Source organism: Sinocyclocheilus anshuiensis, unplaced genomic scaffold (genome assembly GCF_001515605.1).
Source record: "Sinocyclocheilus anshuiensis isolate Anshui unplaced genomic scaffold, SAMN03320099.WGS_v1.1 scaffold1159, whole genome shotgun sequence".
In the NCBI taxonomy this organism is placed as follows: domain Eukaryota; kingdom Metazoa; phylum Chordata; class Actinopteri; order Cypriniformes; family Cyprinidae; genus Sinocyclocheilus; species Sinocyclocheilus anshuiensis.
Window position 1 is genome coordinate 202,996 of NW_015547700.1, and position 17,561 is coordinate 220,556.

The 17,561-nt window shown below is 35.6% G+C and overlaps 2 protein-coding genes across 5 annotated transcripts in view; both read right to left on the reverse strand.

Moving 5' to 3' along the window:
* Positions 1-5,953: 5,953 nt before the first annotated feature.
* On the reverse strand, positions 5,954-11,117 carry LOC107703890 (GTPase IMAP family member 4-like). Of its 2 annotated transcripts, none has more exons than XM_016506694.1 (4): positions 10,985-11,117; positions 10,586-10,688; positions 8,377-8,531; positions 5,954-7,085 (listed from the first exon to the last, which is right to left on the reverse strand). In XM_016506694.1, exons 2-4 carry the CDS (start codon positions 10,677-10,679, stop codon positions 6,309-6,311), a joined length of 1,026 nt encoding a protein of 341 aa, XP_016362180.1. In that variant the 5' UTR covers positions 10,680-10,688; positions 10,985-11,117; the 3' UTR covers positions 5,954-6,308. The 2 variants fall into 2 exon arrangements, with proteins under 2 accessions (XP_016362180.1, XP_016362181.1); XM_016506695.1 differs by lacking the exon at positions 10,985-11,117 and adding an exon at positions 10,826-10,972.
* A 4,302-nt stretch (positions 11,118-15,419) lies between these two features.
* The window catches only part of LOC107703878 (HMG box-containing protein 4-like), a 10,927-nt gene continuing 8,785 nt past the window's right edge, over positions 15,420-17,561 (reverse strand). For all 3 annotated transcript variants that reach the window (XM_016506671.1, XM_016506670.1, XM_016506669.1), the window contains exons 10-13: positions 16,620-16,722; positions 16,065-16,240; positions 15,861-15,983; positions 15,420-15,713 (exon numbers count right to left, since the gene is read on the reverse strand). In XM_016506671.1, the coding sequence (XP_016362157.1) occupies positions 15,669-15,713; positions 15,861-15,983; positions 16,065-16,240; positions 16,620-16,722 (447 nt within the window). In that variant the 3' untranslated portion in view covers positions 15,420-15,668. The remainder of the gene's footprint in view (positions 15,714-15,860; positions 15,984-16,064; positions 16,241-16,619; positions 16,723-17,561) is intronic.

A 17,561-nucleotide genomic window follows, 5' to 3' on the forward strand; every position in this document is an offset into this window, starting at 1 on the left:
TTCGTCCACGGTGAAAGCCGATCCGGCGATCCACAGCGCAAAGTTGATGTTTTTCCTCAGCGTCCAGCACGGATCAGCTCCAGGCATGACGAAGCGGATATCGTCCTCTTTTGGAAGACCAAACAAAGTAGTCTCGCTTTCACAACAAAACACACAGCACCTTCACGACATGGCGGCGGCAACAATACTACAGCGAGAAAAAAGTTAAGCCTTCTTTCTTTGCGTGAACATTTGGGCGGCATTATGCAAATCTTCCCACATCGTGACGTAGATATGTGGGGGCGTGTTAGAACGAGCCGTTTTAGGTAGGCGTGGCTGACTCTTAACTTTTATAAAGAATATCTCTTTGGATTTGAGACTTTAGTCTGCAACTTTACAGATCTTCTTTATGCACCAAGAGCTTGTAACACTCCAAAGAGAAAGGAAAAATTGAAATCGCATCATATGACCCCTTTAAAATTTTTATAAACTTTGCCAAGTCTATGTCCCTTCTTTATGTATGAAAGGCATCAGTATAAAAGCTTTATGTTACTTTATTTCAATTTATTAGAATTGTGCTTTACATTTACTAGATTTGTTTTCAATTTATTAGATCAATTAGATTTTTTGTTAAGATGTTAAGTTTTAGTTTCATGGTAATACAGTAGTTATTACCATTTTACTTTACTTGACAACAAAGCATTTTATTTAAAAAAATGGATTGTTTGATGGCACATGATAGTATCTTAACAAGCATCTATGTGATTTATATTGACCCTTCGCAAAGACTCGCCCCCCTTAGTAACTGTTGTTACGTCCGACAACAAGCCTGGCGCTCTCACGCCACACATGTTCTCGTGCAGTGAAAAATACATTGCGGAGCAAAGAGGACACTGACAATGCGCCCACAGACAAGACAGAGCAGGTTACTTTTGGTGTGAAACAAAGTTTCAGATTTCAAATTTTGTCATTTTTTAAGATATTCAAACAATAAATACTGTTTTGTCACTCTTCAACACATAGGGGTAGCGCCTCAGTTCAAGCGGATCGTTGACCGATCATCTCTTCCGCTTTACTAATTATAGCACGAAATGAACATGAATGAACATCAGAAGGTATCTTGTTTCATTTTACATTCATATACTGATATGGAATAGACTATGCACGGAGCGTCCTTTAAAACTTCCACATAAAGATAAGCCAGCTCGTAAACTTCCGGTGAAGCGTCATTTGACGTTGTGGTATATATAGGTAGAGACTCTTGAGACCTTCACCTTTCCTGCTTTGTTCTTGTCAGAAACTGAGAAACAAAATAATTGCAACACCGTAAATAATGATGGCGACATTAACATAAAGTTTCGTGTTATTTAGCAACATATAGTTTTATATGCCGAGCCTGGCAATCCCAGGAGAGTACCTAGACACATAATTGTGCATTTAAATGCTGACAACTAATTATTTAGGCTAACGTTAGCTTGCTAGCGATGCTATCTCGTAAACTACATAATTGTATTCTTGATAATCAATAACTTACTTTCATAGTCATGAACACATTTTTAAAACATAATATTTTAAAGCCTTTATTATTTCTCAACTCTACAGCTGTGCAGTAAAATTTACTTTAAAGATTCCCTGTTGATTCTTGAAGATGACATGAAAAAATGTGCCAAAAATGTCTCCTGGCTGAAAACAAAGACTTTTAAGATGAAAATTACATGAAATTATCATTATAACCAGTAGATGGCAGCAGAAGATCACTCATGAGCTCAGTTGCAATTTCAACTCCCTAGTTTTTTTCACGTCTTGCTTTTGAATATATTATAAAATTATAACAAATTTTAGTACTTTTACTGTACTTAAGTATAAAGTACAGCAAGTGCAGGAAGTCACAAAGTCTCATGTCATTTAAAAAATAAATACGCCCAGACGCCAATAGCCTATAAGGGTTTTTTTTTTTTAATACTTAACTAGTTAACTACAAATTAAGCTAATTATTAATGGTATAACAATTAAATAATGCATTATATATTTTGAAATATTTTTAGATTTAATTTAAAAACTACATTTTTTAAAGTTTTATTTTTAACTGTAGAAGCTAATATACATTCAGCCAATTTACTTGCTGCTGTAGTTTTGTTACTCTGAATTTAGTCTGAATCACTTGATGCACAGGTTTATTTTTGACATCGGCTTGTCAGTTAGTTCGTTTCCTACATCGCTACAGTTTCACCGTCAATCACAGACAAACAACATTTTTCTTCAAATTGTTAATGGATTATGTAGAGAAACTGAGCAAAGGGCGCTCCGCAGCTGATTTTGACAGTTGACCGGAAATGACTGAGCTGCCTGGCTTATCTAAAAACAGGAAGTAACCGTGTGAGACCTTGAAAAACATTTGTGCGTTCTCTCAATTTAGGCCTTTTGTAAACAAAAATCGATATACACGATATTTTTGACATAGGCTTGTCAGTTAGTTCGTTTCCTACATCGCTACAGTTTCACCGTCAATCACAGACAAACAACATTTTTCTTCAAATTGTTAATGGATTATGTAGAGAAACTGAGCAAAGGGCGCTCCGCAGCTGATTTTGACAGTTGACCGGAAATGACTGAGCTGCCTGGCTTATCTAAAAACAGGAAGTAACCGTGTGAGACCTTGAAAAACATTTGTGCGTTCTCTCAATTTAGGCCTTTTGTAAACAAAAATCGATATACACGATAAATATTCCGTTATTTCAACGATTTGTTATAATTTTCAACCAACGAAAACCCGCTACTTCATATAGTTTTTTTTACACTTTCGACAAAAGCTTAAAGTGGCTTAGATTTAAAGTGGCAAAACGGTATTTCCTAGTTAAAACTGTAATCTTATTATATTACTTTAATAATAAAAATAAAAAAATGGCAAGAGATCTTACATTTGTAATCGATTCCGCAGCCCATTGTTTGCACATTAGCGAGCGTTCACGGCTTTTTGATTTTGAAAAGCGCACAGAGCGAGCTAACGGCTAAAAGATGATGTGCGCGCTGTGGGAAAAGTGTGTGTGTGTCCCTCCTCGGTTTCTTTTGCTCCGATTTTGCTCTTTCTCAGGCCACAGGTCTTAAGAGAGCGAAGCCGAGGCATCTGCAGTTTGCTTCTGCTCCTCACTGAGTGGACCACAAGGCCCTTATAACAACATCTCCGCTGAGGGCCGCAGCGGCATAACTCATCCTTACCGTTTTAAAGATGGGCCACACTTGTGACTCCGCGAGACTCTGGCCCGTATTACACATACCGGCACAAATCATTACGGTGTCGGTTCTCAAGGGCATCGGGTCCTTTGAGAGCTAACTATATAGCCGTGAAAAGAACATTCAGTGTTTTTTATGTGGGGGAAACAAACTCGGGTGTTCATATTTTTACAGTTTTTTTTCTTATTTTAATCCACAGTCCCCTCCTTTTCATTTTTTCCATTGCTTGCTTTTACAACATTTCTCCCTCATTTTCTCATCCCCCTCTCTCCCTGTCCTCTTCCAGACGCATGTCCAATAGGACAGAATAATATTTGGACAGGTGTTCCTTTTTAAACACGTTATCCACAAGTCCAAGTACGCAGGGGACCGCACTACATCATTCCTGCATCGTTTTTTAAAAGATGGATCTGAGGTTAAAATATACAGTACTGGCTGAGTCATACACAGCCTGCTATACTGTAATCTATAGAGCACTACATCCATAATCCCTGACAATAAAAATCTGTTTAGCACCAATTTTCCTTTATTTTTTAAATGTTCTTTTTTCCTGTTTCAAACAACTGCATAAAGCCACATCTGGAAGACAGATGTACGTCCCACAGCAAGCTCTTTCTCTGTACATCTCTCTCTCTTTCTGTGCTTAGAAACATGAGAGCAGGCTTGTGTCTCTCGCTCGCTCTCTCTCCCTGGGCGGACCACCCACATGAGGAAACGCCTTGCTGTACTAAAGGCAGAAATCCAGGGATGGGTTTTTTTTTTTTTGATGGATGGGTTTAGCAGACTATCACTTATGTCAATGTCAAAACCATAAACCTGCTCTTGCAAAAGAGGCAGAGAGAGAGAGAGAGACGTCTTTGCATTGGTCTGTCTGACGTCTTTCTGCAGTGGTATAAAAGCGTTTTCACAATATTCTTGTCTGCTGTGGCTCCTGAAGCTGTTAAAAGACTTAGCTGATGGGTTGATTGGATTTATCATAGATCTTTGTTTTTTCAGAGACACATCCTCTCTGTCCCATACAAATCCCATACAGAAATGCGATATGTGGCAGACAATACATGTAGCCTACAGTAAATACATGGATATATGATACAGTGGCTCCAAATGGTTTCGGGACACTTAAGCAGCACTTGTGTGTATGAAAATCTTTGTATTATATAACAAAACATGTACTTTTTAAAAAAAGATAGCACAAGCACACTTTCAAGCAAAACATTCCATATAACACACTTAATATAAATGGTTATAAATGCTAAAATAACAATGTACACGATATACATTATTTGGACACTTTCTGGTTATTAAACACTAATGGATCGTATTAATAATTAATGTGATGAACTACACATGCAAACTTGAGGAAATCTTACTTAAATCCACTAAAAATCACCACAGCATTCAGCAACAATTGTGAAGAAGTGTGACCTTAAATTGTCCAAATGCTTTGTGCCACTGTTTATTATATATGATTTGATGTCAAATGTTTTATATGTGCATATATGCAACTTTAATTTACTTCATATTTTTAAATATAATTTATTTAATATGTACATATATTACAATATTGGTAACAAATATATATATATATATATATACACTGTATATATTAATGTTTTTAAATATTATGAAAATATTAAGAAAATTCAAATTTAATCACAAATAAATACTGGCATTTAATATATATGGCCATATGTGCATGGGATTTCATATTTGTTATCTTTTTTTTTCTATTATTTCTTAACTCCAACCCAATGACTGAAACCAGTGATTGCATATGTGCGTATAAATAAAACACAGAAATTAATCACACCATCACTGATTGTTTTCATTAAGCCGCTTTATTTTCATACTCCAAAACAGCTGCAGAAACATTTGAACTGCAAACCAATTAAGTGGCAAAATTGCACATGAAAAACACTTACATGAGGAGCGTTATTAAATTTATGCTCATGCGATCAGTCTGAAAATGTGTAGCATGCATTTGTTCCATAGCAGCTGTTTAGTGCAACAGTGATGTAATAAAATCACTGTTATGCACCTAGATCCGGAGATGTTTATGGCCTGTAAACAAATCCTGAGTTTATAGTGCGCTTAGAGTTCAATGCTTACTTCAAAGAAAGCGCTTCAGACTTAAAAGTGATACTGTGATTTTTACTCGTGCATGTGTGAAATAAAGCTATTTGGTGACAGTGTTAAGACAGTGATCTTCACTCCATTGCTCTACAGTGCTTATGAATAGATGCTTTTTAAACTCAAAACACAATCATATAGCATCTAGTGTTTAAGGCAAAAAAAGCTTTAGTGCAAAACTAACGGTGTACACAAAACGTCTGAGAAATTAATCCCTTCTTAATCCTTCTCTTCTGCTCACCATTAGAAATTGACTTTGTAATACTTGCTTTTGGTGTTAAGCTATAAAGATTCTTTTAAGCACTTGAATGTTTGGTAACACTTTATAATATTTTTCATGAGTAACATTAACAAACATTACTGCATATATAATGCTTAACAGATCATTGGTTAATAAACATTCAACTAGTTGGAATTGCTTTGATTACACACATTAAAGTTTGTTTATATTTATTTATTTATATATTAAACTTTGTATGATTAAAAATCATACAAATAAACTGAAAATCTAAATTCTACATCTAATTTAAAGAGATATAAATGGAAAGTTTTCATTTAAAATTTTAAAAAAAGTCATAAGGTAAAATTAATAAGAAATATTTTAGTATTCCGCACTATTTCTGGATCAGAAATTAAACAAGCAAACATGGACCTGATCATCAGTTTTACACAAACTTGTGTAAAGTGCTTCTGTCATTAAATCAAAAGGTGGATACCCCAAAATCTAAGACTCTGAAATTAATGTTAATTGTTCAATTCAAATCTAAGTATTAAGTTAATAATACAGTTTGTAATGGGGGGGAAAAAAGCATGTATTTAATGGAATAGCATTGCATTAGCATTTGTAGTGACTTTTGTAGCTGACTATATATTCGTAATTGAATGTACATGAACAACTGACCTGCTTTTTGATGTTTCATATTGACTTAATGAAAATTACAATAAACTGTTACAAAATTTTCAAGTGCTCACTTGGTTTTTTGTTTACGTCTACCCACCTCCGTCGCCACAGAGCCCACTGCTGCTCCCATGGCCCCTCCTAAGGGCCCCCCGACGAACAACCCCACGATCGACCCCAGTAAAGCACTGCCCCTCACCATATTCGGGAGCCACAGGAGCCACCCGACCACACTGTCCCACAACCAGCATAAGAACGAGGTGTTAGGTGGGGAGACGCAGAGCTCTGCGATTCCCTCAACCACCAAATCGTCCACACTTTTCTCTGCTTCGGCCCTTATTCCCTCCAAATCATCCTCTCCTTCTTCTCTTCTGCTTCTCCAGATCTTCTCCTCCTTCTCTTTCACTCTCCTCTCTGCCTCCTGCAACAGAGGGCAGGTGTAGAACTGTGTCCCAGTTTCTTCCACCATCTCCTCCACTTTTATGAACAGCTCCTCCACGCTGGATCCCGGCCACAGCGGGTGATGTCGGTCCCCGCACTTTTGCACAAGCTCTAGCAAGTCAGGCCGTTGTGTATTGAGATACTCGTCCAGAGAAACATCCTCAGGCAGTCGGTCCATGCGAGTGAAGAGCACCATTGCGTGTTTACTGACAGATTCAGGGCCAAATACCTTCTCGATGGTCTCCAAAATCTGGAGCTCCAGGTTGCTGGGCCGATGAACAGAGACACAGAGCAAGAAAGCGTGGGGCCCCGGGGTCGATAAAGCCGCACAGAGCGAAAACTGACGGCGAACGTCCTCAGCGGGACGCTCGATGCACAGGCAGTCAGGTGTGTCCACGACAGCCACCTGTGCAGAGAAGAAGACAAAGAAATATTTTTTAGAAATGGCCCCTTCAATACACTATGAAATAAGAGAGCACTAATGGATCTATTTGAATACAGCAAAAAAAAAAAAAAAAAAGCAAAAAAAAAAGCCATGAAAGGGATGTCCAAGTACAAGGTGTAATATAGTTTATTAGTATAACCTTAGGTAACACTAGACCACTTTGAATGGCACAAGCATATTGTTATATGTATAATATATTTGCTAAGACTTTGCAATAAGGCACAATTAGTTAATGCATTAACTAACATTAACCAGCAATAAGCAATACATCTGTAACAGTATCTATTAATCTTTGTTAATGTTAGTTATTAAAAATACAACTGTTCATTGTTCATTTCTGTCAGGACCACTATCATCAAAGATGACTGACAATTAGCATACAGTTTGGATTGGCGGTTGGCGGCTGTTCTGGGCAAGAACTCCCTGCGCATCCATGCAGCCTAGCATGGATGAGAGCAGGGAGAGCAGCGATAACCCCACCCAGGGTAAACAGAACAGAACCAACATAAATGTATTGTAACGTGACCTGCCATAACTAACGCTACGCTAGATGTTAGGTGAGGAATATCCAATAATATTAACAGATACAACTTTTGATTTTAATAATGTGTTAGTGAATGTTGAACTTAACATTAACTGAGATTAATACATGCTTTAGAAGTATTTTTCTTTGTTCATTCATGTTAACTTACATAATATTTCTCATTAGAATTATATATCATAAATTCATAATAATATAATTATTAACAATTGTTACATTTTCATGTTAAATGTTAGCGAAAGGAACCTTATTGTAAATTGTAAACACTTTTTATGTTCATTTTTTAAATGGTTATCTTTTTGAATCAAAGGTTTAAACTAGTTTTGCAGACAAATATAAATTGGACTGACGTTCTTAAAAAAAAAAAACTATAATTTTTAATTAAATCTAATTAAATCTCCCAGGTGGCATCTCAGTTTTATGAACTACTAGTTTTATAATTGCACCTTTCAACCAAACAAACAAAAGGCAGTTAAAGTTTGCTAAACTTCTGTTAAATGTGTACAATATATGTTATGGTTTAGGACATGCATACATAACATGCAGACATAAACGTCATTTTATGAAATGCTTTTGATATGCCTAGTCACATACTAGGAAATTACATACATGCCTTGATGCAACTTTCTTTTTTTAAAAACTACACAAAAACTGTGCAGAACTGAATGATCAGGTACCTGAAAGTGAGCTTTAAGTGAGACATGAACACACCTGTCGTCCTGCCAGCGCCACACGTCTCTTCTGGCAGTCGGTGGCTGGTGTCTCAGGGCCGGTACAGTCAGACTCAGATGTCAAGCCACCCAGGATGGCATTGACCGCACTGCTTTTCCCAGCACCCTCTGAGCCGAGCAGCACCAGTCTCAACTCTAGAACCACAGACAGAAACAGAGAAACCGAGCGTTATTAAAGACAGACATCACTTACAAAGAAACCACTTTTATTTGGCTTTTTTCCCCAAATAATATTATAAAATATTTCTGTTGATTTATTTACATTTCAGATTTACTTTTGAATAAATAATGGAAAAAAAAAATGAAATGACCCAAAGTTGTGTAATTGGTTTTATGAGGGTTAATTCAATCTCATCTTTAAATGAATACATTTCATTTCTGAAAATTTCATTACAATACTGGCATATTAAAATATGAAATTTATAACTGCATGGCAGATTAATTTTGCACTTTTTAAATCCACATTTGATTTAAAACAATTTGAGTTTTATTTTAAAATCTATTTGAGTGGTATGCTTTAGTATACAGAATGTATTGTATATATGATCCAATATCAGCTGATTTATTGTAACATGTGAAACATGTGAACAATGTTTAATTTAATGCCTTTTAATATTTAAAGAAGAAACAGATTTTGATCAATGTCAGTTAATGGTGTGACAAACTGATACAAATATGGGTTTATTAGCAAAGCAAACAAAAAGCAAGAAGTGTTTAATATTTTTCCTATTTAAGTGGAAATTCATGTTTCACAAGCACAACAGTTCGCTATCTCAACGAAAATCATCGTTTTCTTTCCACACAAATATTGGAGCTTGTAATTCCACGTGGGTTGAACTTCCTAAAAGCCAGGATAAATAAACTGGTCCTGTATAGCACGAGACCTGAATGAACAAAATGAAAAGTAACGAAAAGAATAAAATGTGCTTAGTGACGCAAAAACAAAAAACAAAACAAACAATTTAAATATATTTTTAGATCAAATATTAATGGGCTACATGGACAACAGGTTCAAATGAATGCTGAACATAAACAAGAAATGTCTGGAGTAACAATTATATTATGACATCAAAAGATAAAAGTGAATTGTGCTAGTACTTGATACATAAAGTTTAAATAGCACTTAATACCTAAAACAGCAGGGTCTTTATGATGTATTACACACACGGATTATCAGGATATAATAATAATGTGAATGCCAATTTTACTAGTTCTGCATCACATCATTTGTATGCAATAGCGTCACCTAAAGACTGAACTGACACATAACACCTTTTCATGACATGAAACTTAAACTGCAATATTTAATAAAACGGTTTAAGACTGGATTTGCTAAAAGCTGTGAATGTTGCAGTCAGCAGGCTGTGTGTTATGGTTACACCCGTTTAAACACACGAATAAAGCTCTACACTACACTCCACTCATGCGGCTCAGCTTTTTATTTTTAGCAAGGCTGTTTTCTGAATAGAAAAGTATCTTCCACCTGCTAATGGGTGGGCCGACAGTTTAATGACGATGCTTATAAAATTGTTTCCTTTTTACTTTGGGTGTTGGGAGAGGAACATACTGTAAAAGATGCTATTAGCAAGAGAAAACACCAAAAAATAAAAACATGTTTGTCTCAGTAAGAGTTTCTGCAGTTTATTAGGAAAAATGCCAAGCCATTTAAAGGGAAAGAAAAATAAGGACAAAATTATGGCTTATGTTTTTTATGGTACATATAAGGGGAAAAAGGTACAAAAGCTGTGACCAGGGCAGTACCTTTTTCCTTAAAGTGTGCATATTAGTACCACAGGATTTTATACCTTTTTATGAGAGTGTCTACTTAAAGACTTCATATAACCCACTATGTAATTAATGTACTGTGGTATTTACATGCACTGCAAAATTGTTTTGCAACCTAAAACATGCGTTTCATGTGGTAATCAATCTGAATCAAAAATATTATTCAACCTGCCTGGTAATCTAAATTACTTTTCTTACAGTGTGGCACTCAAAAAAACACCATGGTACTATAGTAGACATCAAGATTCAGGATATATTACAACGGTACATTTCCAAAAACAAGGTATTACCATAGTAGATGTCCATAAAACAAGGCTACATTTTTTTTTTGGCTAATGTAAATCAGATACAAACATAATTTCTGAAACTAAAGTAAACTTCCTTAAGTGGAAGCGACTTCAAACCTCTTTCCTTAAGATCTGTCTGCCCTTCTTCACTGCTTTCCGATCCGTCTTTCTCTTCCTGGTGAATTTCATCTTGTGTTGTATTTTCCTCCATAGTCTGCGGCTTGAAAGGGAACAGAACATAATGTATTTTGCAGTAGATTATGAAAAAAAGCACACTAAAGAGCAGCTGATGGGAAAATAAGGGTGTTCCATTCAGATGACTCAGCACAGAGGAACCCAAACACACATTTCACATACCTCAGGAAAGCACTTTCACTGCTACATTTCAACTGACAGCTTACAAACAGCCTAAAACATAAGTGTTCAGCTTCCTCTCGAAGTGTGCTATACCAAACAACCGATGTCTGCTTCTGATTATGTGAAAGCTGATAAATAACACAGGCTTGAGAAGCTTACCTTCAAGCGAGAGACTGCTCTTTTGTGTACCGTGTGCTTATGAGATGGCCTGGTCTGTGTTCCTCTGTACTTCCTGTTTCTCCTCCTGCTGTTCAGTCAAAACACTGCCGGTGTTCTTCTTCTTCTTCTAATAACGTTTTATGGCGGATGGCCACCCAACTTCTGGTGCATTTACCGCCACCAAAATATATATTTATTTTTTTTAAAAACCAAAACACACACATTCCTAAATTCTCCTGATTAATCCTATTCCTTTAATGTATTTAACAATAGCACCATATATTTTACCTTGTTCTGCATGCTCTTTCAAGAGGTTTGACAAATTAAATGATTCAACACCCATGTTTCTTACTTCCTTAATGAGTTTTAACCTTTCTTTTTCATATTTTTTACATTTTATTAAAACGTGCTCTATTGTTTCTGCCTGATTACAAAAAATACATTGACCTGTTTCATGTTTTCCTATATTAAACAGAGAGTAATTTAATCTAGTATGCCCTATTCGGATGCGAGAAATAATTGTATCTTCTTTCCTACACTACCAGAGCTACCGTCATTTCCTGCCATCAGTGCTCCAGTTACAGTCCAGTGTTGCCGCCCGCCTCTCACACCGGACCCCCACTGCCGGTGTTACGAGATTTTTGGTTTTCGAGATTTTCCGATTCAGTGGGCGGGGCATATATGAATATTCATGAGTTTCCCGGACATGCGCGTCGAACCAGGTGGAACTGAGGATTTCAGTTCACGCTCCTTGTATCTCAACAGGTTTAATGGGAGATATACAGGTGCATCTCAATAAATTAGAATGTCGTGGAAAAGTTCATTTACTTCAGTAATTCAACTCAAATTGTGAAACAAGTGTATTAAATAAATTCAATGCACACAGACTGAAGTAGTTTAAGTCTTTGGTTCTTTTAATTGTGATGATTTTGGCTCACATTTAACAAAAACGTGTTGCACAAACTACATTTGTTTATCATTTCGTAACAGTTTATAATGTTTTTATTAGTTTACAGTGCACGTTTTGTGCAGTCGTCCCTGACTGAATGATTGCAGGCATTCTTTGTGTAATGTTAGGATAAAACACAGCAAATTTCAGCTAGTTGTATACATTGATTTCGGTTCTTTGTGCTCTTCATTTGCAGCTTGTGATGCTTTAAAACTGTTATTAGTTGTTATCATTTGTTGAATACATCACTGCCTGCAACAAATGAAATAAACCTGTATAAACGTATCTGTGGACATTTTTATTTTTATTGTATACTGGTGTGATGATCCATGTCTTAACTTACCCCATTCAACATTTTCCATGTTGTCTGGTTGTGAATTGTCTGCTGTCTGGTTATAAACTATGATACAATTACACAGTGCTGCAAAAACATGTTGCTGAAATTTCTTTATTTTTTCATGTTTCCAATGTAAAATGGATGGATGATTACAGCTACACAGGTTTCCAATAGTAGCGCAGATCCAACTACCATTTCAATTATTTATTTTTATGATCTTCTGTTACCTTTTAAGTTTTAAAACATAACATTCACTACCATAATGTTATTCTCTGTCATCTGTTCTTTGACCATGTGTTGCACTGTACCTGGATGATACACAATGATGGATGATACACGATGATCATTGATAAAAATGCATGGTCTATTTTGATGCATAACAAACACTCATGCAACATTATTTATAGGCTAAGTCATAAAGTTTCATAAACATATATACTCTTAATTAGGATTTTTTTTCTACATAATCTGTTCCCTCCTGCTGGAATGACCTGCCCAACTCAATTCGAGCAGCTGAGTCCTTAGCCATCTTCAAGAAACCGCTAAAAACACATCTCTTCCATCTATATTTGACCCTCTAACACTTGCACTCTCTATTCGATTTCCAACTGCTTGTTTTCTTTTTCTTTTTTTAAAGGCCTCTAACAGTAGCTTTCTCTATTCTTTTTCTATTCTATCTACTTGTTTTCTTTTTGTTGTGTATGTATGTGTAAAGCCAAGCGTCTGCTAAATGACTACATAAATAAATAAATAAATAAAAAGGGCCTCTACATATAAAAAAATAAAGTGTGATAAAGATTGGATTGTGGCCTTGATTAGCTTTTGATGAGATGTTGGTAAAATGTGTGTTGGTGTGAATGTTTGACATTATGTGAGACAGTGACATTTTGTTTTTAAAAATTGTACTTATTAAAGGAACACTTTCATGCTTGTGTGTGGTCTTAGATTCCTATTCATTTTGTAAATACAGCCTAAGCCTAACTGTTTAAGAACAATCACACCAGGATAGATGAAAAACGATCCACAAATACACGTTTATTTCAGCTGTTGTATTAAAATGAAAACAATTAACAACAGACACAGTTTTAAAGCATTGCAAGCTACAGCACAAGAACTGAAATCAAAGAAAGTTACAACTAGCTTAAAGGGGTCATATGATGCGATTTAAATTTTTCCTTTCTCAATCATTCAGTCAGTGACGACTGCACAAAAGGTGCAAACTAATGAAAACATTATAAACTGTTAGAAAATGATGAACAAACGTAGTCTAGGCATAGGTTTGTGCAACGCTGTAAATATATTTACCTTTTTTAAAATATTCCATTAAACCTGCTGAGATACAAGCATAGACTGTATGGATACAAGGAGCGTGAACTGAAATGCTCATGTCCGGGAAACTCATGAATATTCATGTAAGCTCCGCCCACTGAAACCGAAAATCTCGTAACACCGGCAGTGAGCGTGGCTCTGCCCGAACATGTGATGCTGTTGGGTCGCCCACCTCCTCTCTCTGTCTCTGAATCACACCTTTTACAGAGACTTCTTAGGTGTGTCTGTTTTCATGAACTGGGTGCAGAAAGGGCTACAGTATACAGCATTTATATCAGCTGGAATCACAAACAGGAAGTTGAGCACTCTTCCTCGGTTCAGTCAGCCAATGCTTCAAACATTTGCAGCTAAATGCAGCAGTTAATCTTATCTTTCTAATATTTAGCCTCTGCTGTGACATTCCACGGTAATTTAATCTTGCAGCAACACAAAATGTTTTTGGGAAAGCTGCAATACAGGAATTTCAGGCTCGAAAAGGCAATAAATGTGCAAATATCAACCCCTGGCAATGTCCCTCTTTGTATCATAGCAACACATGCAATATAAATACATACAAAATACAAATACAAAATCTGATTTTCATGCAAATCAATTAAAGAAAAAAAGTTGATAGTTTGAACTGATTTTTAAATGCGATCATATTTAACATTTATGATGCACATGTATGAATGTCTTTATAGAACTAAATGAAAATTCTGTCATCATTTACTCACCTATATGACTTTATTTCTTCTGTGAAGCATGAAAGAAGATATTTGGAGAAATGTTGGAAATCAAACCGTTTTGGTTCCCAATGATTTCGATTGTATTTTTTCACTGCAGTCAATTGTAACTGAAACTGCTTGGTTACCAACATTTCTCCAAATATCTTCATGCTTCACAGAAGGAAAAAAGTAAATTTTGATGGAATTTTCATTTTTTGAGTAAACTATTCTTTAATGGAAAATTATCATATTTAATGTGATGAACTACATAAACGTAGTTACACTTGAACTTGAATCTAGTACATGAAAATTCAGACTTGCATGTCCAAATATTTTTGGGGGGTGGGGTCACCGTATGTGCACATGAAGAAAATTAATTTATAACAACAAACCCACTTAAGGTCTTTGAGATTTAATGAAAATAAGTCAATGCAAAATGCACATATATCAATGCAAATATATTTTACTTTTTTCCTCCATCTCCTAAAACTACCAACAATCACTTATTTAAAATGATCACTTTAAAGGTAAACTAAATTGTTGGTGCAGTAAGTAATTTTTTATGCATACTGATACCTATCGGACTGGACACTGCATCAAGCAAAACCTTTCAATTATTGATGCAACTGAAAAAATATTCATAGGCATATTGGATAAAGTTATTCTGGAACCAAATGAGTGTTATGTGAGGAAGGACCTTGTCCATTGGTTGGTTGGGGTCTTCATGTCTGTGCACATTATTATAAAAATATTTGTGAAATTGAAACTAATTTCTTAAGGTGTAAAAGGACAACTTACTGCACCTTAAAAATGATTTTATACATGCTTGCCCTGTAAGCGTGCTAAAACTTGAAAATTATAATATTATTACAACATTTGCATTACAAAAATACAATATGCAAGATATGAAATGATGACAGTGCAGTTAAACTGCTGTTGATATAAATTAACTCAACATTAAATAAGGAAAAAAAAAAAAAAAAAAATTTTGGCCCTAAAATGAAACTGCACATATAACATTTTTTTTTATATATTTTTTTTTTTTTGTTTACAAATTTTAAAACATAAAATGTTTTGGACATTACGAAAGCATGTGAATCAGATCACTCTCACATACACTCACAAACACATCTTAAAACAGACATTGAAACTAAACACAAACACAAAAGGGAAACTTCAAAAGTGTCCTCTAAAATAGGATATCTTTTTTTACAACAATAAAAAATGACTAACATTTTAAATACCATTTTTAAAAACGTGAGAGACGAAGAATGTCCACTGATCAGAAAAAGTTTTAAAAAGTTTGGTGCTTCTGGGAATGCGTCCAGATGTAACCCAGTCTCTTGTAAGTGCCTTTTAGGAGATTCATAGTCCAGGCATTATGTAAGCGATGTTGTCCAAAGTATTTGACTGCAAAAAAAGTGGGTGAGGAGTTGAAATCATACACTTTCTATTTGAACAGCAAATAGGAAACTTTTGTTAAGGTTCTGGATAAAAACAGTGAATTTTTGAGGACCCCATAATAAAAAAACTGCAGTGTGTGAATGTGTGTCTCACCAAGATACTGCGTGGACAGCCGTTGAGCTGGGGAACTTGTGCTGTCAAGCAGGTTAATGGACCAAGAGCACATAAAATAGAGTCTAAAAGCACTGAAAGACTGCCAGACACCGCCACCATCCCCTACAGAACGAACAGAGACGTTTATGGACATGACCTAATTTGTGGACAGGCCTCTACAAGGGACAGTTTTGCAACACAAACCTCTGTCTCCTGAAGTCGATGTCCAATCAGAGACAGTGATTCGCCCAGCAGCTGCAGGTGAGCTGCTGCATCTATGGGATCCACATCAGGTATCCGCGCCGGAGACAAAGACATAACCAGAGACGAGCGGCCCTGAGGGGCCAATCCTGCCACCAAACTGACAGCTTTACTGGAGCCTGAGATAAACAGATATGTAGGAATACTCAAGAAAGTACTCAAGAAAAATGTTGATGCATGAGTAAAAATTTTATTTATAAGATAGATAACTTGGAATTCTGTCATGACAACTCTTGGAGAGTTTAGCATGGTAATGCATGGTACAGGTGGAGCTGGGGAAGGTGGAGGGTTTCTGAAGCACACTGCAACCGCTACACAAAGCATTAGCCAAGTATTTGAATGTTGAGCAGCAAGCTCATTGGCTGCTGATGTGAAAAGAAACCAATCAGCTGTGCCATGTGAATAATGATGTGATTATCAGACTGAGTTAGAACCTATCGGTCTGCACCGATAGTTTCATGACAGAACTCTGTATAAACTGATCAGCTTTGCTCTCACCTTTACTTTTACTGTCTGATGTTGCTAAAGTTTTCCGCTTGACCGTCATAGCTTCAGCTTTATTCTGCTTGTGCTGGAGATATTGAGCTTTCTGTCTCCAAACCTTTGGTGTGAGAAAAGAGGACAAAACACTGCTCAAGCACTTGTTCGAGCACTTAAACATGAAACAACCCATTTTACTTGTTATTTCCTTCAGATCATGTCATGATTTTTCACATTTTGTTAATTTTGATCTTTCAGTTTTGTTATTTTTCACTTAAACTAGTTCTGAAACTATTACATTTTTTGTTAATTGAAATAAAGCTGAAATAAAATAAAATAAACAATAAAATAAGATGAAAACTTAAACTTGAAAAACTTAAAATTTGACATTTTGAAACTAAATGTTAGTAAATAAGTTTTAGTTGACGTGCTAGAATGACTAAAACTAAAATTGAAATAAAAATAAAGCTAAAAATAAATGACAAAAATGGCAAAAGCACATAAAATTACTAAAACTTAAAATAAAAATCTGATGAAAACTGGACATAAAATTTAATTCAAAATATAAAAGGTAATTACAATTATTAATAAATACTTTAGTAATAAATAACAATAAAATAAGCATTAAATTGCTGTTATTAAAGGGATAGTTCACCCAAAAATGTAAATTCTGTCATCATTTACTCAAATAAATAAATAATATGGAAGTCAATGGCTACCAGCAAATGTTTGGTTACCAACATTCTTTAAAATATCTTCTTTTGTGTTCAGCAGAAGAAAGAAATTCATCCAGGTTTGGAACAACATGAGGACGAGTAAATGATAGCAACATTTTCATATCCCTTTCAACTAGGGCTGCACGATAAATTGCATGCGATATTTAACGTGCATCTTATCAGTAAAGCCACTTCTGTAATCAGCGGTAAATCTCCATCACCTGCGGGCTTTCACATTTTGCAG